Here is a 27356-nt window from a genome sequence, read left to right on the forward strand (position 1 = left end):
GTGAAGCTTCTTGGCCAAGGCATGAGCCTTGTAAGCCAGGACTTGAACCCAGGTCATCTGACTCTACAGCCCAAGCTTCTCACCACACTGTGAGATTCAGCCTTTCAGAGTAGAGGGAAGAGCAGAGGTGTGGGGTCTACCATAGAGACTGGGTCCACTGTGGGAGCACCTTCCTGGCATTCTACTCTCAGAGGCATCTCTACTTGTGGGTATTTGCCTGCAGATCACACTGACTGTGAGACTGAATGACCACAGTATTCTTAGATCCAAGGATCTCCTAGGTGGGAACCCCTCCCAGGTGCCCTGGTCCTTAGCTTCCCCGATAGAGTATTCTTCTGGTGGTTTTGGCTGCTTGGCACTTAAGAGTAGGTATCAATTGCCTACTGTGTGCCACCTAAGTGCTTTCATACATGAATCTGCTCAACTCGTGAGAGGGGTACATCCTGTTTTAGATGAGGAAATTGAGGCTCAGGGAGGTGAAGCCACTTGTCCCACTCTGCTGGACTGTCAGTATAGATGGAGATGCCAGTGCTCAAAAAAGCGGGCTCACTTTCCTATGTGGACCAAAGGCCTGTACCAATCTAGTTGCTCCAGGCTGTGGAAGTCAGAGCCTGCTCTCCCTAGAGCTGGGGGAGCAACCCGCAAGCCTTGAAGGGAAGTGTAAAAGTGACATTTCCCTGGGCCAGCCTTTTAGGAGAATAGAGTCAGTGTTGTGGCAACCAGCTTTCCCTCCCATTTAAGTCCCCGAAGAGCCAGAGCAAGGCTGCCTGGCAGGCTAGCATCAGCACAGAAGAGTCATCTTTAGCCACCAGAGCCAGGCAATCTGAAAGTGTCTGGAGTGTCCCTGTCTTGAAATGCAAAATGAACAGGTAGTGGTATCTGCTGAACCCCCAGTTCTGGGATTCTTCTGAGTGACATGGAGGCTCCCATCCAGATCCACAGACACCTTTTGTAGCATTATTCTGAGAAGATGTGGATGAACACAATGTGTCCCAGGGAGGTCATTTTTCCCCTCTCAGGGATCTTGGGCAGAGCTGGGAGAAAGAAGGTTGCTGCAGGCAAATGAGGCCTGCCCAGACCAGCAGCTCACAGAAACTGGTCTGAAGAAGATGTAAAATACCTTGGTCCCAGAGTGTGCAAGGTGATGATGAGGAGGAAGTTGATGGAATGATGATGATGGGGGATGATGAGAGGATGGGATTGTGGTGATGCTGATGATAATAAAGGGGAGGTGATTAGCTGATGGGTGCCAGGTAATGTGCTAAGTAGGATTAACTATCTCACTTACTCATACTATGCTGTAAGATAGGCACTATGATCATCCCCACATTACAGATGAAGAATCTGAGGCTTGGATAGGTGGAGTCACTTGCCCAAGGTCGCAACACTAGAATGAGGAAAAGTGGGTGGTACTGTTGAGGTGGAAGCAGCCAGGGTACTGCTTGGACTGACAGCATCATGAGCATTCAGACTAGCCAAGTGAGTCTGAAAGGCCGTCTTCCCCCCTATCCTTTTCTAGGTATTTATTAGGTTGCAGGTAGGTACCTTGGGGGTTAAATTTACAAAGCCCTGAGTCCCTGCTGCTGGTCTAGAAGATTGGGAACATAGAGAAGTCTTGGATAATAACTACGCTGAGGCCTCAGTAATCTTGGTCATAGTAGAAGTAGGCTCCCTTCCCCTCACATTCTTCTGTCTTAAGTTCACAGAGCCCCTGGTAGGCATGCATCTATGGAAGGGTCCAAGCACAGCCTGAATAGGAAGTCAGTCCCATTAGGCCATGGCTTGTCCTGGATGCTTCCTGATGATTCACCCTCATCTATAGCCAGGAAACTGCCAGTCTGAATTTGGCTAGGCCTTTGGACATCTCTTCTAGTAACACTTTTTAAAGGACCTTTGCTCTCTGTGAGCCAACCACCCTTCTCTGGGCAATGTTTCTGATTCACTGAAAATTCCTATGAACCACATTTGTATTTCAAGTCTCATCCTTTTGATAGCTGACTGGACAGGACAGAGAGAAAGAGAGAGAGAAGAAAAAGCAGATATGTAGAGAGAAGGATAGACCAACAGAAGGAGAGTCCTGCCCACTTTCCAGGTGTCGACTTTGAAGGAGTTGAAGATACTGGACAGAGAAGCCATGGATGGAGATTTCTCAGCTACTCATGAAGCAGCAGCAGTGAGCTGGCTGGACCCAGCCTTGTCTGCCAGGGCCCGAGGACAGGGTCAAGCAAAAGGCCCTGGCACCTAGAAGTTGGGGACCTTTGTCCACTCTTCTCTCTCAGGGGAGTCTGCTGAGTTGAGCCTCACTTGCTAGACTTTAGTGCTTAGAGCTAAGAAAGCAAGAGATTGCATCTTTGAGGGAAACTGAAATCAGAAGCTTGGTAAATTGCCTAACTGGACTGCCATGCAAAGGCATTTGGTGAAGGGAACTCTGGTGAGCCCTTGCAGGGGGCGGCGGTGGGGGGGGGTTGCTGGGACCTGAGGTAGCTGTGGGCTGAGTCATGTACCAGGACAGGATAGGTAGTCCAGAGCTTGGTGTCTCTGAGTCTCCTGCAGGGGACATGGGCCAAAGGTCCAGAGCAGATGAATCCAGGTATCAGGCTGAAGAAATCAGACTTAGGGGAGAGTGGGGCTAGAACGTGAGCCCACTATCATGGAGTCCTGGGCCTCAGCCACAAGTGGTTCTCTATGAGGGGTCATCCTGAGAATGGCGGCCACTTGTACGGTTTGCTGCAGTCCAGGGAACCCCTCCCCGACCTGCAGGATTGTTTCCAGAGCTTGGTTCACATCTCCCAAAATACTGAAGAATCTGGGGCTTGAGAGGCATCCTTGTGACCTGGAAAACCTGGGGCATCTACCAGAGTTCAATGATCTTCTCAAGGAAGGAAACGAGTGCCTTTAAAGACTCTGTTTTGGAGGCAGCAGGCTTGGGACTGCTGCCATGACTCTACTTTCCTGGTGTCTCCCTAAGGATGTTGGATGATTCCACCAGCTAAAATGAATAAGTAAACCTCACACAGTTCAGAAATGGTACCATCCAACCCCCTTGACACCCTATAGCAAAGCCCTATGGCACCCTTGGGGCCAATTGTCTGCAGCAACCTCTTAGAGGGGCCCTCCCCACAGGCCAGTGTCATCCTGGAGGCCAGAAGGGGTTAGTGGAAATTTGCTTTCATTCCAATCCATCTATCCCATGATGACTGAACTGCCATTTGGGGAAATTTCTGCTCCCCTACCCAGCCTTAGACACCTAGGTTGTTTTCTTGCTGGTCAATGGTACCTATTGAGATAAACTCATAAAAGTCCCCCAATCAGTTCCTCAGGTATAATAACTCTTACCTCTGAGCTAGGTGTTCACTATGCAGTTCTCATTGAAGAACTAAGGAACCTGAGGGCCTGAGAGAGTCAGTGGTCCTGAAGAGCCGCTCCCAGTACTGCTGACCCTGTCTCTCGCTGCTGAGGTGCAGAAAAACTTGAGAGAACAGGACATGCCATGGAGCCCATCTCTCCTGCATGAGCCTCAAAGTTACTCAGCCATGGGGCACCTGTCCTGTCCTGGTACATGACTCAGAGCTTGAAGCACAGGAAAACACCTGTCCTGTCCTGGTACATGACTCAGAGCTCTTCAGGTCCCAGGACCACCCTTGAGGTACTCCCTAGGGTCTCCCTCACCAAATGTCCTTGGGCCCCTGCTTAACCATTGTCTCCTTCAGAAGCCATCCTGCAAATGCAGCCTGATGCAGGTAACCCTATTGGACATTCCATGGCATCCTGCAGGACTCCTTCCATCCTCTGTAAACCTGGCATGGCTCGTTTAAGACTTTGAGTTCTGTTCAGTTTCCTGCTGTGTCCCCACCCCTTCCAGGGTAGGAAGAGGAACCTGCTCTGCTTAAGAAAGAGTAATGTGCCACCTCCCCATCCTCTGACCATAGGCCCTCCCAGTGTCCCCTCCCTACCCCCTAGTCTTCCCACCCCAATCACTGCCTGTCTCTCACATGGGAAGGTACTTCCACAGAGATTGGTGGCATCAAACCAGGGAAGACAGTGGAGTGGCCAAATGTTTTATAATGAACTTTGTGATACATTTTCATATTTCAATTATTAAAAACTGATCAGTAATCATTTCCGATTATGTCTTCTTTTAATAAGTTAAAGTTGATTGTTTTCTGGTATAAGAGAAACATTTACCCATTGTGGACAATTTGGAGAATACGGGAACAAAAAGAAAACCCTCACTCAATAATCCTGCAACTCAGAATAATAAAGATGAATGATATTATGTATTTTCACATATACATATGTTTATCTCTACAAGCCATTTTGTTCTTTTTTTTAAAAAGTCCATTTAAAATACATTAATGTATTTTGTAATGTATGTTGTTTTCACCTTAGTGCCAACACTTGCTTTCCAAATCAGGCATAAAGAAGTACCTGCTATCTGACTAAACACTCCCTTTCCCATTCATTTCCAAGGAGCCTGGCACAAGCCAAAAGACCCTACTTTCCAGTTAATTAAAATGGCTTTCAAGGCTGCCTCCCCACTCCGTGGAAAAGCAAAGTGAGCTAGGGGTTCTCCTTCTACCTTTGTCCCCATTCTCCCCAGACATAAGGCAAGAAAAACTGCTGATAAGAGAAGAGTGGGCTCACTCTCGCCCCATGGCTCTGCAGTTCTTGAGAATTTGGGCAAGACTACCACCCTGTCCTCATTCTGGGCCCTGAGTGTAGGCGAGCATCTTTAGGGCAGCCTGGGAGCTGAGGAATGATCAGCAATTGCCTCCGTGGGTCTGGCTGTCCCTCCCTAAGCCCCCAGGCCCCATGACCTTGCCAAGGCTACAAGAGTGAAGGGACACGAGGATGACAAGGATCAGAAGAGGTCCTTGCTCCTTGCACCCTCACTCCGTAGTCCCAGAAGAGACAGGCCATCCTCAGAGATCAGCACAGTGGATCCATGGGGCTTGGTGGGCTCTGGTGTGGGTGCTCTTTAGGACCTGCCTCTTTGGGGACAAAATGGGTACCTACAATCTGAACTCTGGCTGACACTCAAGGACCATCTTCAGGCCACTGGGTTGAGATGTCCATGTGTGTAATTGGGCAAGGCAAACACACAGGACAGAGCCAAATGATCCTGCCCTTGACCAGACAACAGAAACTCTCCTGCCTGCCTGTCAACAGTGGCATTAACAGTGATTAAGGAAGGTGTGGCTTCAAATCATTAGAGGTATGTGTGGCCTGAAGTTTCCCTGCCTTTTATCTTGTATCTGGCTCTATTTCTCTTCCTAGCCTGGGCTAGGCTTGTTACCAGGGCTAGTGGTTGAGGACGCTGGTAATCAAAGATTGTGGTCCCTAAACTTCAGAGCTGTGGGGCAAAGTGTTGCTTCCCACTTCGCCAGACCTCTTTCTCTCTCACGGCTTCATTCCTTTAAGTTGGGTTAGGCTTCCCCTACACCATAGCGCTGTTTGCTCAAGCAGGTATAACCCTGTAGAGAAAGCTGCATTCTGACAGCATCAAGGACCAGGTGGGTTTTCTGTGTTGGGGAGACTCTTTCTGTGCAGAAGCTAGTCTCTGAGCCCAGGCAGACTGACACTTAGGCTTCTGAGGAAGAGGGAATCTACTCCCCTTTATAGAGCAGGCAGATTCAGCTTGAAGAAGACTTAGGAGTGGAGGGAGGACCCAGAGGGACTAAAGTTAAGAGTAAAATCCAAGAGGCAATGTGAAGGTGAAAGAAACTGAAAGAAAAGAACAACAAAGACTTTCAAGCTGTAAGAGGTAAATCCTCCCCTCGAAACTTCTCATGGTGCCTTCAGGAAAGCCTAGAATGCTCCCACGCCTTTGTAGGAGTGGATTCTGTCAGGACAGTGCAGGTTGGAGATGGAGACTGGTACCAAGGGGCAGCTGATGTCTGTTTGGCAGGACTGCACTGGGCTTGGATCTTGACACAAGGGGCCATTGGCGCCCTCCAAAGCAGATGGCCTCCTGCTTCCCTCAGCAAGATGGGGCTGGGCCAAGAGCTAGGTCCCCAGAGAATGAGAAACAGGACATCCTCCCTGCAGGGGCGGGCTGGGGGGACAGGGCTGAGTATCTGCCCCAATGAGCCAGCCGTGAGATCAGTGCTTGGAGGAGATCCCAAAAAGCACCTACTCTAAACATTCAGATGGATAGTAATCTAGACACTAGGAAATGCTGCAGCTCACAGTGTTCATGACTGAACTGTGTACAGTATCATCTTCCTGGGCAAGAAATTCTCTCTCCACATCCTCCTTCCTAGCAGTTCTAATCTTATTCATGAGTACTTAGCAGGAACCATATCTGCTATACCCTCAGTAACCAGCATAGTGTTTAGCAGGGAGCAGTTGCTTAAAAAGCAGTTATTGAATGAATGAGTGAATGGAGAAATGAATAAGTGAAAGAATGAATGAATGAGCAAATAGGTCCAGGTCTGGTTGCTGCTCAGGATCTGTGCCTGAGTTTCCCATATCATGTCCTCTTATTAGCCTGTGGCCAGGGGAGGTGCTGGCCTGCCTACAAGTCATCTCCCTCCATGTGTCCCCAGGAATCCCCAATGGGTGCTGAGAGTCCTGGAGTCTGCCCTGTTCCTGTCTGGTTCTCCTCCCCACTGCAGAGGTAGCTCTCTGGGTGAAAGCTGCTGGGCCCGTTTGCCTGAGCAGTGGAGAAGGGGATGGGCCCGGAGAAACAGCCTCCAAAGAGCTCATGCATTATCAATCCCCACCACCCCCTGCTTGAGTTTCACAGACAGACAGACTAACTAACTAGCCAACATGGGGTTAAATCCTGTATTGGGCCAAGGAGTGAAGCAGTGACGAGGAGCCAGGTTCAGAGGTCAGGAACCCATGAACGTGGCTCAGCTCTGCCACATTCCCATACCACAACGAGTGTGAAGTAGGCGAGTCACGTCACCTCTGTGAGCCCTATTTCCACAAGTACAAAAAGGGGACAGTGTGAATGGCTGCTGGGCAGGAGTGCTGAGGATTCAGTGAGTCCCTGCACGAATGTGCCAACACGGTTCCTGGCACACAGGCCATGCTCAGCCACGACCACTGGCTGTCAGCCCCTCTGGAAGCTCCTTGGACTCCATTGTTGGAGCCTCTAGGCAGCATTTACCTTCTCTCTGGTCCATTTACAATTATGGGGACTAAAGAGACAGGAGCTCCAGCACCAGAGGAGTGTGCACATGAGTGCTTATGCACACACGTATGTTTGTGTGTACATAAGTGTATGTGTGAGGGTATGTACTGTGTAAGTATACACAAATGCATGCATTTGTATGTGCATATGTGAAAGTGTATATGCCCACATGTGTGTCTGAGTGTATGTGTGTATGAGCATGCACACAAGTAATATGGGTGAGTGTGCATGTGTATGTGTGATAGTGTATAATTGTGTATATGTATGTAACTGTGCGTGTGCCATGCATGTGTATGTGTGAGTGTGTGAAACTGTGCGTGCATGTGTTTGTGCATACAGGCACCGGGATGCTGGTGGAAACCTGCCTTTTCCAGACATTCTGTGCCACTGGATTTTCCCACCTCCCCTCAGACCTTGAGTGTCCTTCACCTCTGGTGGCACCATGGCTAGGGAGGGACCCTATTCACAGCATTCCTGTCCCCTGCTTGGTGCCTGGCACAGGAAAACACCAATATGTGGAGCATGTATGACAAGAATTCTTGAGCAGGAGGCATGGGGCATGTGGCAGACAGGCTCATCAAGGGACCAAGCCCTGGCTGAGGGAGCCACAAGGGAGCCAGCAGCTGTAGCCACTTCCCTGTCAACAGTGCCTAGCAGGGTAGTGTTCAACAAATGCCCAAGGCCTGAGGCCGTGTGGCTGCAACACTCTTGGACCCCACCAGGCGGAGCCACCAGCCCATCTCAAGACTAGGCCAATTCTCAGGCTTCCAATTTCAAGAACCCACATTTCAAAGTAAATCTGCTCCCAGTCTCCTGCAGCTTGGCTGGAGGAAGAGCCTCTTGGCTCAGAAGAGGAAAGGGGCTGCTCAGAGCACGGGGGCTGGGGCCAACCCATCCTGCTCTCCCACCCTCCCACCTAGGTCCCTGAGGCCTGCGTAGGGTGGGTGGGACAGGGTCATTCCTGGCCAGGGCCTGTCTTCAGTTCCCTCGGTCCCTGACCACCTTTCCCTGGGAGGGAGGCCGCGCTGAGGCCACACTCACCTTTCCAGCCCTGAAGACATCTCTTCACTAAACTCTGAGCTCTCACTACTGCCTGGAAAAGGAACACAGGTCAGTGAGCACGGCGGCCTTTCAGAAGAGGGGCCTGTTTTGGGTCACCGGGCCCAGGCCCCTGAGCTCACAGAAGTGCCAGAGAAAAATCTTCCTGACTCTGTGGGCATCAACATGACTTGAGTTTTGGCTGCTACAACTTCTAACTCTGCTCTGGGAGCAAGTCAAAATAACCATCTGGACCCACTGTTCCCGGGCAGGTCCTCTACTCCCTTCCCACTGCCCCTGAGGGCTGCTGTCCACCCACTAGCCTAATTCAGACTGAGTCCTCAGGTTTCTGTCTGGGCCTAGGCCCGGCCTCCCTTCTGGCCCAAGGGAAGCCAGGAATAGAACGAGCTTCACCTGGTAATGATGGAGGCCACATGAGCACGTCTTTCCCCAAGGACAGGACTTGACTAGACTCTAATCACAGTGCAGCAATCTACTATTAGACAGAAGCCTTGAAGGAGGGCCCTTTCAGACTCCTGGCCAGTGGAAACACAGAGAAGGGCTGGGCCCCACCACTTTGCTGCCCTCTTCCTACCTGAAGGCTTGCCCCCTGGGCTGACAGGGCTACACTGCTTCTCTAGGGCTCTCCAAGGACAGATCTTTCTCCTGTCACTCAAGCATTGATGTGTAAAGCTTTTGCACTCTCCCACATCTCAGAGGCTCTGAGGTTCACAGCACCAAAGCCAGTCTAGGTGCAGTAGCTTTGGAAGGCTGAGGTGGGAGGATCACAAAAGTCAGGAGTTTGAGACAAGCCTAGGCAACATGGTGAGACCCTATGTTTAAATAAAATAAAATAAAAATAAATTATCCAGGTGTGGTGGTGCACCTGTAGTCCCAGCTACTCAGAAGGCTGAGGCGGGAGGATTGCTTGAGCCCTGGAATTGGAGGTTGCAGTGAGCTATGATTATACCACTGTATTCCAGTGTAGGCAACAGAATGAGACACTGTCTCAAGAAAAATAAAAAATAAAAAATAAGAGCACCAAGGTCAAGCAGTGAGAAAGTGGGGAGGGAGGAGGCCCCATTACCCTTGGAATCAGTTTGAGCAATGGGAGGAAGGCACATGCATACTAAGTCACTTACTCGGGGTCTTACTCAGCCCCAAACAGAGAAACATTTTGAGAGCCCTGACTTGAGTAGTTGGGAACCAAACAACCTTGTGATTGCCTGCCTGGCTACTGGACAGCATAGCATCTGATTGAATTTTCTGTCTCAGGAATATCAAGACCCAGACACAGGCACAGCTGAGAAAGTTTCCTGGATGTAAAACAGCTGTTCCACTGACCAGCTGAGCGCTGTTGGGCCGATTTTCCCAGAAGGCATTCCTCAGAACCCTAGTCCCATCAGTCGCTCCAAGGAAAAAGGTTCCATGACCAAAGAATGTGGGAACTGGCAGATTCTGATGACTTCCTTGAGGATTCTTAACACCCATCAGCACAGCAAAGTCTCCAGAAAGAAGACTTTGTTTAACTCAGTCTTTTCCCTATATATGGAACCCAGAACACTTCTTCCAAGGCACACCTTGGAACCCTGGATACACTGACCTGAGCTGTTGAATAACCCTGACTGGCTCCAAACAGGATGACCTTCTCTGAGGAAAGAGGCAGACACAGAAATTGGCTGTCACAGACTGTCAGGGGATGGGAGACAGCATCCCCCAGACTCATAGTGCCCATGGCCTCTGAGACTGGCCTACTTTCAAAGAGATATGGGATATGATTCCTGCCTGTTTTTCCTGTTCCCTGTCTCCATGACCCCCATGCTCCTGGGCCCTCTGCTCCACAGGCCTTACCAGATCAAACTCCCAGCTCTGCAACTGTCTAACCACCAGCCCTGGGAGGACTCCCTATTAAGGGAAACGGACAGACACACAGACTACAAAGGCACAAGCACACTGAAAGGCAACAGCTATCAGAGTGCACTGGCCTAATGGCAGTCATGACAGAGTGATGTCCACCTGCCCTCAGCTGACCTGGGCACTACATGGGGATGGACCTGTGACTAGAGCCCAACACTAGACTTGAAATGTCAAATCCTCTCCATCCCATAAGCACCATGTCTGGCTGATGCTCGGTGATGCCACTGCATCCCCGAAGACCAATTATTCATCCTCCCTACTTCTGGTTTCTTGGTGTGAAGACAAGTACACAAGTGAGAACCCGGTGGCCCACCCAGCTGCCACCCAGCGTGACCTTAGGCAGCCTCCCCTGCTTTGCCCTATAGGGCCTACAGGTTGTGGCTCCAGTGACAGAAGCCTGATTATGACACAGCCTGGTTTGGGGAGCTGCTAGTCAATGGCAGCTGGTCTCAGACACATGTCTGGTTGCTTCTTTCACCTGCCTGCCACACTTGGAGGCTTCCTGCAGGATGAGGATACACCCAGGGCTCTTCACAAAGCCCAGGAGGATAGTGAGGGCTTCTCTGGCTCTGAGCAATTCCTGCAGGGAGCCAGCTCTGCAGGGTGGTGAGGGGCCACTGGGCGTAGCACAGTGACACACAGACAGACACAGAGCGCACGCTGAGCCTGTGGCCCACCTGCCTGCTGTGTGCAGGCTGGAGACGCTTACCTAGGGAGAGTCCATTGGTGACAGCAGAAGAGGAGATGAGGGCCAGGCCCCTGCGGGGGCTGCGGGACTCTAGGACACTGTCATCCAGTAGATGCCTCGCTTTCTCCGATGGGAATGTTGCACTTTTACTCTCAACTACACTCAACTGACACATCATACTAGAAAACGGAAAGGAAGAAAGAAGGCAGAGCTCCGTATCTATAGAGCAACAGTGGTTACACCTGCTGGGGCGGGGGGGCCTGAGTAGATGACTGCAGGAAAAATGACTCCACCCAGAGTCATGGTACAGCCCAGGCTCTGCCCTCTCTCACAGCATGACCTTGGGCAAGTCACATCCTTTTTCTGAGCCTCAGTTTCCCCATCCATCAAATGGGGACTAAGGAGACTTGCCCTGCCTGTCTCCCAGGATGACTATGAGGCTCAAGTGAACAAATGGTGCTTGTGAATGATGAGGCCACACAAGTCAAGGGCAGCACATCTGCTTCTAGAGTCACACACACACCTGGTCCAGATCCTTACTCCAAGCTTCCTTGCCATTGCAAGAACTTCATCTTGTCAAACCTCATTGAACTCATTCTTAAAATGTGTAATAACAGCACCTACCTCAGAGGCCTGCATGGGGATTCAATGAGATCATGCTTGACAGGCATCATGTGCAGAGTGTCTAGCACCAAGAATATTCAGAGAGCAACTCTTTCTCCTCCAGCCTGGGAGCTCCTCAAGGGCCAGCCTGGGCTGAGCCGAGGCTAGGGCCTTAGAGGTGGAAGGAAGGCAGGGAGAGAGGAAGGAGAAGTATGGAGGAGGGAAAGAGGAAGTGAAGAGGGAGGAGGGGAGTGGGAGAAGGAAGGAAGGAAGGAAGGAAGGAAGGAAGGAAGGAAGGAAGGAAGGAACCCATCTGTCTGGGTTCCTGTGCTCAGTACACTGGGGACACAAACATGGTTGCTTCCAGTCAAGCTGAGGACCCACGCATGTCCCCAAGTGTGGGCCCCATACCTCTGCAGGCTGATGCCACAAGAAACCTCATGCTGCCCTGGATGGAAGTCCACTGCACTTGGGGTTCTCCGTGAGTCACTAACTGGGCTTGGGCAAACGCTATTGTTGTTTCCCTGCCCTTCCCTGTACCCTTCCTCCATCAGCTGCTGAGCCCATAATTTATGCCTATGGGTGGTATGGAGATGGTGCTGCCACAGGTGCCCTCAGCTATTCCAAAGCCCAAGCCAGCCCCAGGAGAGTATACCAGCTAGGGGGTCCAAGAGTTCCCATCAGCAAGGGGAAGGACCCAGCCCAAGTGCTTCCCAGCACTATGCCCTCGGCCACACATAGGCCAGTCTGAAGCCCTGAGGGAGGGCTCGCTCCATCACCCACTTGTTGCCCAGGCTGTGGCTCTTCCTGTGCCTGGGGACTGGAGGTGTGGGGAGGCTGCCAGCAACAGACGTATCAGGACAGGTGGGCCTCCGGCTGAACCTGGCAGAACTGGAGCCAGCAGAGGAGCCTGTGAACAAAGCAGAGAGAGTGAGATGGGGATTAGGTGCTGGGGTGAAGGGCTGTGCAGGTTGTGTTGGGGTGCAGAGGCTCAGAGGAGGTAGCCAGGCTTGGGGAAAGGTACTTGGCCCAGCTGTCACAGGTGGGGCAAGGTTCATATGAACCCAGTGTCTTCCTACCCATTATCTGTTGATCCCTCCCTCCCAATATAGGAATTGACTTCCAAGGCTGACAACCACCTGTCAGGATGGCGAGTATTCTGCTGTGCACAGCACTCACTGGCTGGAGGGAGAAGGCCATGGATGGAGGTGGGATCATCAGCCTGGCCCTGTTTCCCTACAGCATGACTTATCCAAAGCTGGTGAGTAACAGAACTGAGACTTAAATGTGTCTTCTGACTCTAATTCTACTCCCTTACCCTCAAGCCAATTTCTGGTTTCTACCCATGCATTCAACAGAAAAGGGACTGAGCAGCAGATTTGCTGAGCAAGAGCACAGCTAGACAGACAGGGTTCAGATCCCAGATCTGTCACGTACTATTCGGAAACTTTGGACAGGTTACTTAACTTATTCCTTGAGCCTCAGTTTCCTCATCTGAAAAGTAGGAATAATTCAACTAATCTTGCAGATGGTTAGGGAAAGATGATGAAGTAACTTACATGGACTTTCATAGCCATTATTCATTTTATTATGGTAATTATTACCATGTTCTTCTTAACCCACTCATGGGGCTAACAGGAGGTCATCAGAGCCAAGGAATTGTGGGCCACAAGCCCCACCAAGCACAATACACAGAGATTGATGCTGGCCATATCCTCAGTTATATTTTGAGAATGTGGCCCTGGCTCTTCAGTTTCTGTGGTTTGGGAAGCGAGATCTTCAAGGAAGGTAACCCCAAATATTTACCCAGCCCTGGCTATCTAGGCCAGAAACTGGTGGTATGGGCTAGAGTTTCTACAAAAGGGCTCAGCCACCTCCTGCAAAGCATATCAAACACAGAGCAGGTCAAGGGGGCCCCTGCCTGGCCGTGGCTAGGGAACTGTCCTGAGGGGCATACAAGCCTGAGGCCCAGCCAGAGCTCCAGATCCTCCACCACAAAATCCCACTAATCCACAAGTTGCCTGTGGGGTTCCCATGTCCTTTAGCCTGCTTAGCTTATTCTTGTTTTAACATCCAAAATGCTGACCCATGCGTGTCCCTTCCCTGAACACTGTGGGAAGTCTAGCCCCTTTCTGGCATTTTGGAGGATTCACGAGGTATCATCTCCAGGTCTGAATACCTGCTGCCGGCTGAGTTCTCTCACATCCCACTAGTTGTCTCACCCATGCTGTGACCCCTCCAAACCCCAACCTGCACAGGCCCCTTCATCATCTCCCCACTTGGGCCAACTTTCTCATTGTTCTCTTCAGCAACATTCCCAAATATCACCTCTCTCCTTAGCCCCCCTGGCAAATCCTAGACCTCTGTCTTCAAACAATACCTCTCTCTACTTCAGTGAGAAAACTGTGGTGGTCAGGTATGGTCCTCTCACAGTCACCCTTACAGTGGCCACACACACTTCCATTCACACTGGCCTTCCTGCCAGGCCTGGGCATGGGGGCTCCTCATCCAGGGCCTATCTCTCCTCTTGGTCCTACCTGTCTTCTCTGAGAATCCACTGCCTTGCTTTCTGCTTCTCCCTTCTCTAGCTCCTTCCTCCAGTCTACAGGCACAAGGAAGCCAAGTCCTTTACCAGATAGTCTCCCAGCAAATATAGGTCTGTGCTCCTCTGCCCTCACACCTCTCCAGTCACTCCAAAGATTTGACTTCTGTACTTAACGACACATCCACTGACCTCCTTTCTGCCAAACCACTGACAGCTCATCAACCGCCTCCCCAGGGCCCCTGGCACCTGAGCTAAGGATGACCCCCTTCTTGAACCGCCCTCCCTTCTGGGCAGCCATGATGCTACACTCTCCTCCTCCCTGTGCCTCTTCAATCACTGTCACCCTGTCTCCTCCATAAGCTCCATTGTCTAACAGTCCCTCATGCTGGAATTGTCTACACAGGCTCCCTCTTTGGCTCCTGTTTTGCATTTGAGTAGATAAGATGATGCCTCTTAAATCTTTACTGTAGTTCTCTTTCCTGGCCTGAGGTCTATATGCCCATCTGTGCCTTGATCTCTCCATTTGCCTTTCCTAAGATACCCCAAGGGCAGTACAGCCTCCTTCTCCATCTTGCCAGCCTTGGTGGAGGCACTGTTGGTCACTCAGTCACCTGGCTTGGAATAAGGGGAGTTCTTTGGCTCCTCCCAGACTAAGACTTGGTGTTTTGCTTCTCACTTCCCTTTCTCACTTGCCATTACAGCCATCAAGACCTGCATACCTCCTCCCTGTCCACTTCTCTTGCCACTGACTAGTCTGGGCCCCCACACTTTATTTTATTCCTGCTTCCAGTCTGATCTTCTCAAATTTAACCCCCATATAGCTTCATGAGTGTTAGAAAATATAAAGCTAATCGTGTCATCTCCTTGCTTGAAACTGTCCATGACATGATGTTCCAGGTTTTTCCTGACCTGGCCATTTAAGCTGATCTCAAAATCCGATGGCAGAGTAAACACACAAAACAGCCAAGACAATTTTGAAGAAGAGCAGTATATGACTTGCCTTAATGGATGCCACTATAAAACATAAACAGTAGCAATTCAAACAGTTGGGTATGGGGGCATGGGTAGAGACAAAGTTTAGTGATTACAAAGTGGGAGTCCAGGCTTGCTTCCTGATGGGAAGGGAGGAGTTCTTCAGCATGAGGGACAAGAACCACTGGGTTCCATGTGGAAAAAGATAAAATTAGGGTCCTACCTTGTATTAAACAATAGATGAATGTTTTAAAAATGCAAAACTACTGGGTAAAAAATAGGAGATAATTTTTATGACATTGGGAAAAGGGAAGAAATAAAAAGCACAAACCCTAAAGGAAAAGATAAACAAACCTGACTGCATTAAAATCAAACACTTCTGTACCAAAATAAACAAACAAAAAGACAGCAAATGAATGTTAAAAGTAGAGTCAGAGTCTGGATGAAGGCATCTGTCACTCGTGTAACCAAAAAAGAATTAGCATTCAGATATATGGAGAGCTTCAAATACTATTAAGAAAGAGATAAGTCACACAAGGAAACTAAGCAAAAGATATGAAAGGGAAATTCACAAAAAGAAAAATCCAAATAACCAATAACTGTTAGGAAGGATGCTTGCCTAGTAATAATAGGAATGCAAATTAGAATTAAAATGAGATATATTTTCATCCCATCTGATTGTAAAAAATAATTAGCCTGATGATATCTTGGCTAGGATGACGAAGAACAGCAACTCCAGGTTAGGGTTCATATGAGTGTAAAATATTTGTAAAGCAATTAGCGATGCTGAATAAAGGTAAAGATGCTTTGCCTTTTGACTTGGCAATTCCAATTCCAGGTATCTACTCTAGAGAATCTCATGTATATACAACAAGGAGACACATATACAAGGATGTTCAATGTAACATTGTGCTGTCATAGCAAAAAAGTGAAAGTGTACATGCCCCTCATCAGGGAAATAAACAAAAGAGCTGTGATTTATTCATTCAACAAAGTCTACAAAGAAAAGAAGAAGCAACTGGATCTACAGGTATCAATGTGGGTAAATCATAAACACATTAAGTGGAGACAGCAAGTTAAAAAAGAACGTTGATGGCATAATGCCATTTATGTCAAATTTTTAAAAACACAGGGCCATTGCCTTGCTAGACTCTGGTGTGGCCATGTGCTCTTTGAGCTATGGCTGTTGCCGTGCTTCCAGGCTTTGGTCTCCTCCCCCACTTTGGGGAGATGAATTTTCTCTTTCCCTTCTCTTTCTCTAATTTACTTTTAAATAAACTTTTCTTTTTTTAAAACCTCTTTGTGTGTTGCAAGTCTTTGCAATTACTTGGATCTCTGGGTTACCAGTGTTCTCCTCCCCTCCCTACTCTCTCCAACCATCCACCCTCACCCTATCTGTGTCCTAACATTTTTGGAGGTTCCACCGAGATATCCAAGATGTCTCCCTCTCTTTGTCTCTCTCTCTCTTTCTTATTTCTTAACTGGTAACCCTCGGTGGACTGTGTTGCAAGCTGTGGGAACTGAAAGCTCTGGTTGAGGCTACACTTCAGCATGCTGGAAGGCCCCAAGGAAAAACATCAGACTGCCGTGGCCCAACAAGGTGAGGGACTAGGGTTAACTCTTTACTTCCTTCTAGCCAAGGTTTCTGAGTTTCCCGGTGGACCGAGCTGGATCTCGGAGGACAACTGACGATCTCTGCCTAAGGCTACTCCCTATGGAGGCAAGAAGGTCCCCAAAGGAAAGTTCAAACCGCCAGTGCCTGTATGGGTGGGAGACAAAGCGCTTGGTTTCCTTGCTCTTTTCATCTCTAGTTGGCGAAGTAACTCCACAAAGGACCTTGAAACTCCAACAGTTGCATGGCATGCCTTTCTGTGCCTCTGATGAGTCATCCCTCATTTATCATATGCATGCTCTTGGATCCCCCTGGTTCAGATGACTTTCTGGGTCTCTAGGGTTTTTCCGGTTCCATCTTGGGAGATTCCTAGCAATGGTCTGGGACCCAATTGCCAGAAGTCCTGATACCAGGCCTTCCAAGACATGGTAGAGCATAGTGCCCTCAGTGGGCACAGGGATGGGAGGATGCTCTCACCCTTCTGACTCACATCCTTTGTGCTGATTCCTTTGAACTTATTGGGGATGCCTGGCAGGGGATCTGGATGGGTTAAGGCCCAGAAACACATCCATGAAACCAAGAGCCCATCCCAACTGTCCTTTTATTATAATACTGCTTTGCTGCCCCGGCACCGGCTCTGGCCCACCTTGCCCCAGTTGACCCTTTCATCTGGTGGACAAGTACAGGGAAATTCCACAACATAAGCTGGGGAATGACCAAACCTGGACAGAAAGTGACTTCCTAACTCCTAACACCCTTCTGCAGCTTGATTTATACTTAAAAGGAAATGACAAATACCTTCAAATCCCATATATTCAGGCCTTTTATGAGTTAGCTCGCCACCCAGATAACTGTTCCTCTTGCCGTATTTCTGGTTGGCTCCCAGACCCCATTGCCTATAGGCTCATCAGAGGACACTGAGCTTGCTAATTTAGCAGCCCCTCCCTTGAAAGCCTCTCCCTCATAGCTCCTATTCCTTTCACAACTCCAATTCCTGCTTTCCTTCTATCAACGCAAATGCTAACCCAGCTGATTTAACTTCTCCTGTCTCTCTTGTAATCTGCTTTTGCTACTCCACTCTGTCACTTTCCATTCCTTCTCTTCCTTCTTGCCTTCCACCTTTACCTGCGGAGGATGGGCTGGCGTCTACGGGCCGTGACATCTAGCCCTGGCCCCCAGTCTCTCTTCTCTCTTACTTTTGGAGAAGGGGCCAGCGCCAAAGGCCATGGCACCTGACCCCAGCCTCCAACCTTCTCATCCCCCTTCCCCCTACTGCTTAATATCCCCCCTTCGGCACCTACTAGCTGCAGCAAGTCACCACCACCACGTGTACTTGGGAAGCCCATTCAGGTTTCCACATGGCTTAACAAGTCTGGGGGGTAGCTGGGACAAAAGGATATTAAAGTTCTTTTGTTGCTTTCTTATAATAATAATAAATCTCTCTCAAATTAAATTTAAACTAAAATTATATCAACCTTCCTTCCCAGACAAAAGTAAAATTATATCAACCTTCCTTCCCAGACAAAAGTAAAGGATTATATCAACCAGACAAAAGTAAAGGATTCATGTAAATTAATCCTGTTAACTAACTATAAAAAGGCCAACTGTAATTTTAATCTACTTTTCCAACCACACTTGCAAGTGCTCCAGTAAAATTTTACTTCCAACCTTACCATGTGTTATCATTGGTGCTAAATAACACCACTGTTTGTTATACCAGGCTCGTTAAAATTGTATTTTATAAACAAAAGGTTAAATTACCTGTTGTGCCTAACTAGCATCCTTTATGAAAAAGGTAGAGCTTTAAATACTAAACACCCTGTGGGACATAATAAGGTTTAGAAACTGGTCATTCCCACCTGGTTAAGTCACTTTTACTAAGTTCTCCTGTCAGACAGATAAAATACTGGGTACTCCGTGGAACACAATAGGGATGGGAACTAAGCACTCTTGCCTAATTGCCCACACCTCACAACTAAGACTACAATTTAGTAATTCATAAGGGTTTTTAACAACTTTGCCTGTTCATAATTATAAACAAGTAGGTATAAATCATTTCACATCTATGTGATCTGTTCTGTTTGTCTTTTTGCCTCAGCATAACCATTAGAAAGCTTTCAGACATTATACTGCAGAGCAAACAGCAGTCTATCCCATCCCCCCTTGGCAAATCTCTATCAAATGCAAGACCAGGACAGCCCAACCTTTGGATTCATGGTTTAGCATAATAATTTCTGTAAACTTTTAGGTTCCTTGTCAAAGTCAAAGATCAAAGATCACCCTTTGGCCAGCCAAAGTCATAAAAGTGATAATATGACCACCTTTGGTCAAGGAGTTTGTAAATTACAAATGTCTGAGTTTGTGAATTGCCTAATCAGCCGTTTGTGACCTACGTGACACAAATAAACCTCACCATGGCAGCAATAATGTGACTAACCACCCATCTGCCTGCTATCCATCATCATCTGCACTTGCCTGCCCCTTCGTGATGACGTGGAACAGACCATCACCGAATCACCTTAATGATCTTCCCCTTGTTAAAAGGACTCAACCACAAGCAGCCAACAGCCATTGTCTTGCTAGACTCTGGTGTGGCCATGTGCTCTTAGCTATGTGTCACCATGCTTCCTGGCTTGGTCCCCTCCTCCACCTTAGGGAGGTGAATTTTTTCCCTTTCTTTCTCTCTCTTACTTTTAAATAAACTTTTCTTTAATAAACAAACAAATGAAAACACAAAACAATAGTATATATGTTTATATGTCAATATATATGTAGTAAAACAACAAAACATGCAAAAGAATAGCACAAATCAGGACAGTAGATATCTGGAGGGAGGAAAAGGAAAGGAGGCAGGATGGGGCGAGAGATCTTTCCTCCAATAGCAAGGCAAATGTTACCTGCTGCTAAATATGCATGGTGGGTACACTGGGTATTCTCTATGTATTCTCTATTTCATTATTTAAAATTAGAATACCTCAAAGACGGTGGACATCTACTCTGTGTCAGATGCTGTGCAGGGCACTATGCTGGAATCTTCCATTTGCCTCTCCAGATCTGCCCCCCCACCCTTCTCCACCCTGTGCCATGGGCCAAGGGGCTGCCCTGTAGGGCTAGGCCAGTGGGCTCCTTGCCCTTCTGGTCTCTTGTTGGGGCCATAGGGAGCAGGCTAGGGCACTTTCTCCTCTAGCTCTCTCCCTGATTTATTGTAGAGATGAGGTCTCACCAAGTTGCCCAGGCGGGTCTCGAACCCGCGGGTTTGGGCAATCCACTCACCTCAGGCACCTAAAGGCACGGGATTACAGGCTGAGCCACCAAGCCCAGCTGGGACTCTAATTCTTAAATGGAATATATCAGAACCATCTATAGATATATCAGAACTCCATGTTTAAAATGGGGTTCCTTGGGCCCATTCTTAGATGTTGATTTTGTTGACCACAAGTAGGTCTCGGCATTGCAGTCTGCCAAAGCTGTCCAGGTGACTCTGATGTGAGCTCCTGGGGAAGAACCTCTGCTCAAAATACCGGGCTACAAGCAAGCTCTGTCCTGGAGGAAACATCTCATGCAGCTGTTCCAGAGAGGAAAAGGAAGAATGAAAACCATCCTGTTTTGTTTTGGTTTTGCACATATTGCTCAAGAAATGAATCCATGTAGAGGGCGGAACTTGCTTTGTTTATCAGCAGCCGTGTGTGAGGGATTACAGTCCTACTGCCTGAGTCACTCTGCTCCCACCCTGATTCAGAAAAATGTTTTCAAAAGGTCAAATTGCATTGCTCCTTCCAGTGTGCAGTGACTACCTGATATTGGAGTAGTCATAATTATGACATTAGCCCAATTTTATAGATAAGAAAGTGGGGCTTACTAATTTACTACATGATGAAGACAGAACTTGAAACTAGGTGTATGGCATTGGCACCATGGCTGAGAAGGACTGCTGACTATTCAGAGGCCAGACCCTGTTCAGAAAACGAGGAAGGAGGAATACAGTGACCACATCTAAAGTAATCTGGTAAGCAGGAGGCACTTCTTCCAGGAAATCTGTAATGGCTAAGACCCAATTGCTACTCTTGGATCTATTATGCGCCAACTGTGTGCCGGGCTTGAATATCAAACACTTTAAAGTCCCATTTCATTGATTCCTATGTAGTTAGTGCTTTTATTATCAACATTTTAAAAGGAGGCTCAGAGGCATACCACAGTCACAAAGCTGGAGGAATGTGGTGAGAGTTGGATGCTTCAAGGCTCTTCTGGTAACCCAATGGGGTCCCTTCCTGCTCACTCCTGCTGCCTCCTTGTCCCACTTGTCTCCATGTGCTCCCTATCTCCACTTTCATTTTCTCCCAAATCTTCCAGACTTAACTACCATTTCTTCCGTTCAACTCTTGATTCTTCCTCCAGTACTAGACCTGGATCTGCCCCCCTCTTCTTTCTGCTTTGAATGACCTTTGGAGGCATGCCTGGCCTCAGATGCCCCTTGACTCAGCTGGGAGAAGGGGGGGGGAACCAACAGAAGAGCCTGCAGCCTCTCTGGATGCAGTTTCAAAGCTGTTGCTGCTCTTCCTGTTCTGGGTCTCAGTCCCTCCCCTCCCCTGCACTGTTGACCAACAGCATGGGTCTGACGTGAAAGTAGAAGAATTTCCATTCAACTGGGCCCCAGGGATGAGGGGCCTTTCTGCCAGTAAGTGACACCCTCTGCTACTGAAAGACCTCATGATCCTGCCCTGCCAAGTCTGGGGTGGCCACCACGTGACAGTGCCAGGGACACGTGTCTTCTGGGACTGTTTGTGAGCTGGGTGGCTGGTAAGTCTGTTTCTCCATATCCTGGGGGCAGGGCAAGGGTATGGGTGATGATAATGCATTGGGGCTCTGGCCTTGCTGAGCAGTATAGTTCCCACTGCCAGGCGTGATATGGCACGGACAGCTGGAAAAACTGACCATGTGGCTTGACTATCTCAGAGGATTGCTCTATTTTTCCTCAGCATAATTTTTCCATGAATAATCTTTAAAGCTCTTTAAGTGGCTGTTTCTTTAGCAGTTTTATTGGAACATATGAGAACTGACAGTCTCTGTGGGGAACAAGATATCACGTTGAAAAAAAAATCTGGTTTTCATTACATTTATTTCAAGAAACCAACATGCTGCCCAACAGACCACTCATTGATTGGAAGAGAAAAGAGCACAGGGCCATCTATTAATGGTCTTAAAGTGGGCAGGATTAAGGCTGATGAACAGTGATGGCAAAGACTCAGGATCTGGAGGCAGACAGGACTGGGCTCCCACCTGTGTCTGCCACTCGCAGGCTGAGTGGCCACTGGCAAGCAGCTCACTCCTCTGAGCCTGAATTTTCCATCTGCATCACAGGATGGTGCTCCTGACCTACAGCCTCCCTGAGGAGAAAGCCATGCAGCTTCTACCCCTCCTTCATGCAGCAACCTTTTACTGAGCCCTGACCTTAGACCTGCCACGGGCTAGGTGCCAGAGATACACCACTGGACTAGAAAGATGATGTTCTACCTTCCTGAAGTTTGCAGTCAAGTATGGGAGAGAGAAGTAACCAGGTAGTTAAACCCAGGACACACACAAGCTTTGGCATGAAAATGATAATAGTAAAAATGTAACAGTAACAACTACACCAAAAGTATAACTACAAAAATAATGATGCTGATAATGATGCCAACCAAGATTTAGAGCATGTACAAGGTGCCAGAAACTGTGATAAATGCTTTGTACACATGATCTTATTTAAGCCTCGCAATAACACTGCCATGGAAGAACTGTTGTCATTTCAACTTTATGACATGGAACTTGAGGTGGGAAGGATTCAGGAACTTGCCCAGGTGAACAGTCAGTGAGCAGAAAAGTCCTCAGCACAGCACATGAGAACACAGGGCAGGATTGGAGGCGGCCTTTGGAAGGTCTAGTGTCCAGGTGGGCACAAGAGCTCCAGCAGGAGCAGTGATGGATGCAGAAGGAACAGCATGTGCAAAGACACAGAGGTGACAGTGAGCAGGGCCTCTGGAGGAGCCTGGAGTTGAATGAGGGGAATGTGTGAAGAGCTTTAGGTGCTAAGATGTGCATCCTAGAAAGTTCACTCTAGCTGGAGAGCAACTGGATGTGGCCAAGACTTGAGGCCCCAAGTCGTGGATGAGTGATGTGAAGGAGAGGTGTCCAAGAGGCGGGACAAGCAGGGGAAGGGAGGAGAGTGAGGGGTAACCTTCAGTGGAGTGGTACTGTGCACTTAGGGAGCAGGTTTAGGAGGATGATGAGAGATTCACTCTGGGACTGATGTCTGGAGGCCACTGGGTAAGTGGCGGTAGTGCTCATGGTTGCAGAGGAGGACATGCTTTTGGGACAGGGACCTTGTTCCCATGGGTTTTCTGTAGCAGCTGAGCGATCTGCCCTGGGTCCCCACTGCCTTATTTAAGCAGTCTGGCAGCCCTGCTGCTGCTCATGGGGGTGCTTTCCAAGTCTTACACATTGGAAATTAATGGGAGGCAGCTGTGGTACAGGGGAAACCACTCAGCTTAAAGTCATAGGACTTGGGTTCCAGTCCAGCCTCTGCCCCAGGCTAAACTGGGAGCTGGGTCCAGTCTCCTCATCCTTTGGAGCACACATTTCCTCATCAGAGGAGGGGAAATGATGACTGTACAATCTGGAGCTCTTGCAAGCACCACTCTGAACCTCTGGAGTACAGGGCAGACTTTAGCCTAATCTGAAGGAAGCTCAGCATTCTCAGTGTCCTTCCTGCTTATGCTGACAGTCCTGTTTCCAGAGCAGGGACTCAGGTCCTCTCCAGTCCGCCAGAGTCCTACGGCTCTCCAGGACATTGGGGGCCCTCTATACAGAAAGTCTGTTTGTGTTGAAATCCTCCTCTGGCCAGGTTTCACAGTGGAGCCTGGGAGCTAGTCACTTCCACATTCACACACATTCCTTCTTTCTCAACATGCAGCTCTCACAGGTCCTCACTGTGAGCCAAGAGCTGTCTCACACACCATTCAGAGGGCCTGTTTGTGTCTTTCTGCAAATGGCATCCGATCACCCTTCCACTGTGGCAACGTTGAGACACTCTCCTTTCAGTCAGATGCCAGATTCCCAGGCCACAGGGAGAATGGAGCGAAGAGCGCCAAGGAAGCTGCTGTATGACTGCAGGGCAGGGAATTAGGCAGAGATGGACTCCTCTGCTTGACCTTGACGTGACAGGCTGCTGAGACGGGAAACTCCAAAGAAAATGTGAAACTCCAGAGTGAGTGGGCCACAACTGGCTGCCCAACCTTGGAGCTCCTCAATGAGGGGCCCTCACCCATTCTGAGAATATAAAAGGGTTTTCAGGGAGAGAAGCATGTAGATAGAGCAGAGGCACTCTTTCCCGGGGCTGTTCTCTTCTACTCACAAATAATGAGGGGGTTCTCTACAGACCCTAAGAAGCTCAAAATAATTCTCTAGCAGCTGAGAAACCCAGAGGACTCATAATGCCTTACTCAGGACTGAAGAAGTCAGCATAGCCACAGCCAGAGGACACAAGAGTCTGCTGCATTCACAAGTCTGTCAGGATGAGGAGAGGTGTAGCCTCTCATGGACTGAGGTGGCCCCTATAAGGAGAGCTGGCATGAGGTTGAGGGCTGGAGAGAACCCAAGTATCAGGAAGATGGCAGTGAGCACCAGACTTTGAGGTGCCATGGAAGGGGCTGCAGGGGTTCCCAGAACAGGTCTGCATCTTCCCAGGTCAAAGGACTTTAAGAATCTCTGAAACACTCGTGAAAGTGCCCAGGAGAGAAAGCATCAGCAGTACTAGCTGTCTGGGAGGCCCCGTGCCACAACTACAACTGTGTCCTCTCCTCCAGTTCCAACATGCTGAGGAATATGGAAAAAGCCGTAAAGAGAGAGAACGTCCGAGCACCTCCACTCTCTCTCCACAAGCAGTCAGACCTGAAGCACCCCAGTTAGGGTGAGAAAAGAAAATTTAATGCTAGATCAGGTTTGGCATTCTGATTCTTAGTCTGAACTAGCCTCCTAAGGACCAAATGGGGACAGTGTATGACTCAAATGTCTGCGGGTAAGTTAGGGATGTGCCAAGGTTGTCATCCAGGGTAAGGTGTACTTCATGGGCCATTGGGGACAGAGCCCAGAGGCTGCTCAGACCCTTGGGCTTGGCAACAGACTCTGCCACTTCCTCAATGTACTCATCCCACAGGGTAGGTGTCAGGGTCACTGAGCAAGTACATGACAAATGCTCAGAATGTTGCTTGGCAGACAGTATGTCTTCAGCACAGGTCAGCTGCTGGTATTATTATTATTATTAAACAACTCTTTGAGCTTCTGTTTCCCTGTTGTGAAACAGTTGAGGCGATAGTTTTAAAGCACGTCCACAAAGTCTCTGACACTGAACGGTAGGATCTGTGTTGTCTCTGTGGACCTGGGCAGGCCCCTGTGACTGCCCTGACTAACAAAGCATGGCACAAGAGACTGCACAACTTGAGGCCGGATCGATCATAAAGATGCTGTGATGCAGCTTCCAACCCATTTTCCTGCGACATGGCTCTGGGCGAAAGCCAGCTGCTCTCTAGGAGTCTGCTGATGCTTTAGCTGCCATATTATTGAGGCCACAGGTGAGTGTTCTGCTCTTGCTGCAGCCCCAGCCCTGGTCAGCAGCAAGCACTGAGCATGTGAGTGAAGATGCCTCCAGGTGATTGCAGCCCCAGCCCTGGTTGGCTCCCTGACTCGCTAATCTATGCGTGTAATAAAATGGTTGTATCATGCCCCTGGGTTCTGGGGTGGCTGATGACATGGCAGGAGTACGGCACACTGGTGAGTGCCTAAGCTGGGGTGAGGACTCTCTGGCCTCTGTCCAGTGCTCTATCAGCTGCCTACCACTGTCAACTAACAACTTCCCTGGGCTAAGGGTTCCAGCACCACCTCAGGGAGCTTCCCCAGCAACCTTGTGACGTATGTCTTTGGGAAGCATTCTCAGTCCCACTTAACCAATAAGAAAACTGAAGCTTGGGGAATCAAACCAATTGCCCAAGGCCCCACAGCTAAGGAGTTGTGAAGCTGGGCTCTCCATTTATATCTGCTTGACTCCAGAGGTGGTTTTTATCACTAGGCAATACAACAAGGAGATACACAGGTGTGTCAGAGAGCAGTCCCGAATGTGCAAGCACAAAGATTTCCCTGGACTTGTGCTGCTGCCCAGGAATCTTCAGAGAAAACCTGTCAGTTGGTGGAGTCATGTGGAGGTGGGGCTGACAGAATCTGGAAATGTCTTCATCAATTCCAAAGCACAAACAAACATTACTTGCCCTCTCTGGGGGGCATGGGGGGGGGTGGTGGTCAATGTTCTTTATGGTTTTTTTTCTCTCCAGGAAAATATTAGTTCATTTATATAAACTAAACATTGCATGTTAGAGGGAAACTTGAAAACGTGGCATTCCTGGCCTTTTTTTCTCCACAGACCCAGAAACTGAGGTTTCTCCATTTCCTTTCTCACAGTCTATCTGTTGGTGGGGAACTGCCCGCACAGTCATTCCCCAGGGTGGAAATTGGGGGACAGCCTTCTGTGGGGTGCAGGGCCATCCCAGAGACAAATGGCACAATTTCAATCCACAGACCACTTTCGACATGAGTCATGGTCACTATCAATGCCAGGGCAGGTAAGCTTGTTAGAGGAGTAGGCACAGCCTGGAAGAGAGGCCAGAGAGCCCATGGGCCCGCTTAGTCTCAATCACACTGCCTCCTTCCAGCTCCTCAGTGTGCTGGTCCTTGCCCCCTATGGCTTTGCTGCCACTAAAACATGAGCTCCAGGAAGGCAGGTCCTTGCCTCGTTATCAGTGGACACCTGGCTCATAGCGAGTCCCTGGCCCATAGCAAGCCCTACCCCTGTAAGTTTTGAGTGAATGAACAGATGAGCACATCTTGCAGCCATTCCTTGGCAGGTGTGGGGGTGACATCTGGAAAGAGTCCTGAACTGGAGCCTAAGCCCCTCCTGAGGAGCTGAGGGAGGTTGCGTTCCTCCCATTCCAGGGAATGCAGAGGCACATTCCTGTCCTTGAGTCTGATCAGGCTCCTGCCACGAGGCTCAGTCTGACTGCTAGGCCTGGGAAGACCCCCTGGAGCTGCCCCTCAGGTCTCGCTCTCCATGGGACCACAGGTCACTCCACAGCTGCAGCAGCACCCGCTCTCTGTTGACTGAGGCTAGCAGTGGGAAGCCAGGACCACTAAGTGCATCTGAAGCCGTCCAGACACTCCCAACCTCTGGTGATCAATGAAAACGTTCACATCCTGCTTCCAGGGCTAAAGCCAGGAATTTGGAAAATTGGTGGAAAACACTTCTGTGAGCTGGGGCTTGCTCCACTGTGGAAAACTGCCGGCATAAGCACTACTCTGAAGGCTGTGCTGAGTCAGCTAGTCGGCCCACTCTGGAGCTGCCTCCAGGAACCAGGTGCCTATGGGGCCCAGCAAGGAGCTCAGAGGCCAGGGCTGAAGGGGTGAGAGCAGGTGACACGGGTATTTACCCAGTGCCCCCACGTGCTGGGCTCCAGGAATTTCAGACTGAGTTCTTGCCTCAGGAGGCTCTCAGTAGTGAGGAAGATAGACATGGGCAAATGAACACACAGCTAAGTGTGGAATCACTGCAGTGTGCCCTGGGGAAGCACAAGCTAGCTGCAAGAGCCAGACAGTAAATAGTTCAGGCTTTACAGGCCACAGGGCCTTTGTTCTACCTGCTCACCTATGCCACAGTAGTGTAAAAAAAGCCACAGACAATAAGTCAACAGATGGGATGGCTGTGATCCGGCCCACATTGTCAGTCCCTGGTGTTACAGGGCCTGACCTGGTCTGAGGATGATGG

The 27356-nt window shown here is 49.2% G+C and overlaps 1 protein-coding gene across 1 annotated transcript in view; it reads right to left on the minus strand.

The window, feature by feature from the left end:
- Positions 1–27356, minus strand: part of RALGPS1 (Ral GEF with PH domain and SH3 binding motif 1) — a 195765-nt gene that overhangs the window by 14468 nt on the left and 153941 nt on the right. Inside the window, exons 9-11 of the mRNA XM_008051572.1 lie at positions 12171–12297; positions 10806–10963; positions 8183–8234 (exon numbers count right to left, since the gene is read on the minus strand). Coding sequence (XP_008049763.1) covers positions 8183–8234; positions 10806–10963; positions 12171–12297 — 337 coding nt within the window. The remainder of the gene's footprint in view (positions 1–8182; positions 8235–10805; positions 10964–12170; positions 12298–27356) is intronic.

This window comes from Carlito syrichta, unplaced genomic scaffold (assembly GCF_000164805.1).
Source record: "Carlito syrichta isolate Samal-C Ts95f unplaced genomic scaffold, Tarsius_syrichta-2.0.1 Scaffold199527, whole genome shotgun sequence".
NCBI lineage: Eukaryota > Metazoa > Chordata > Mammalia > Primates > Tarsiidae > Carlito > Carlito syrichta.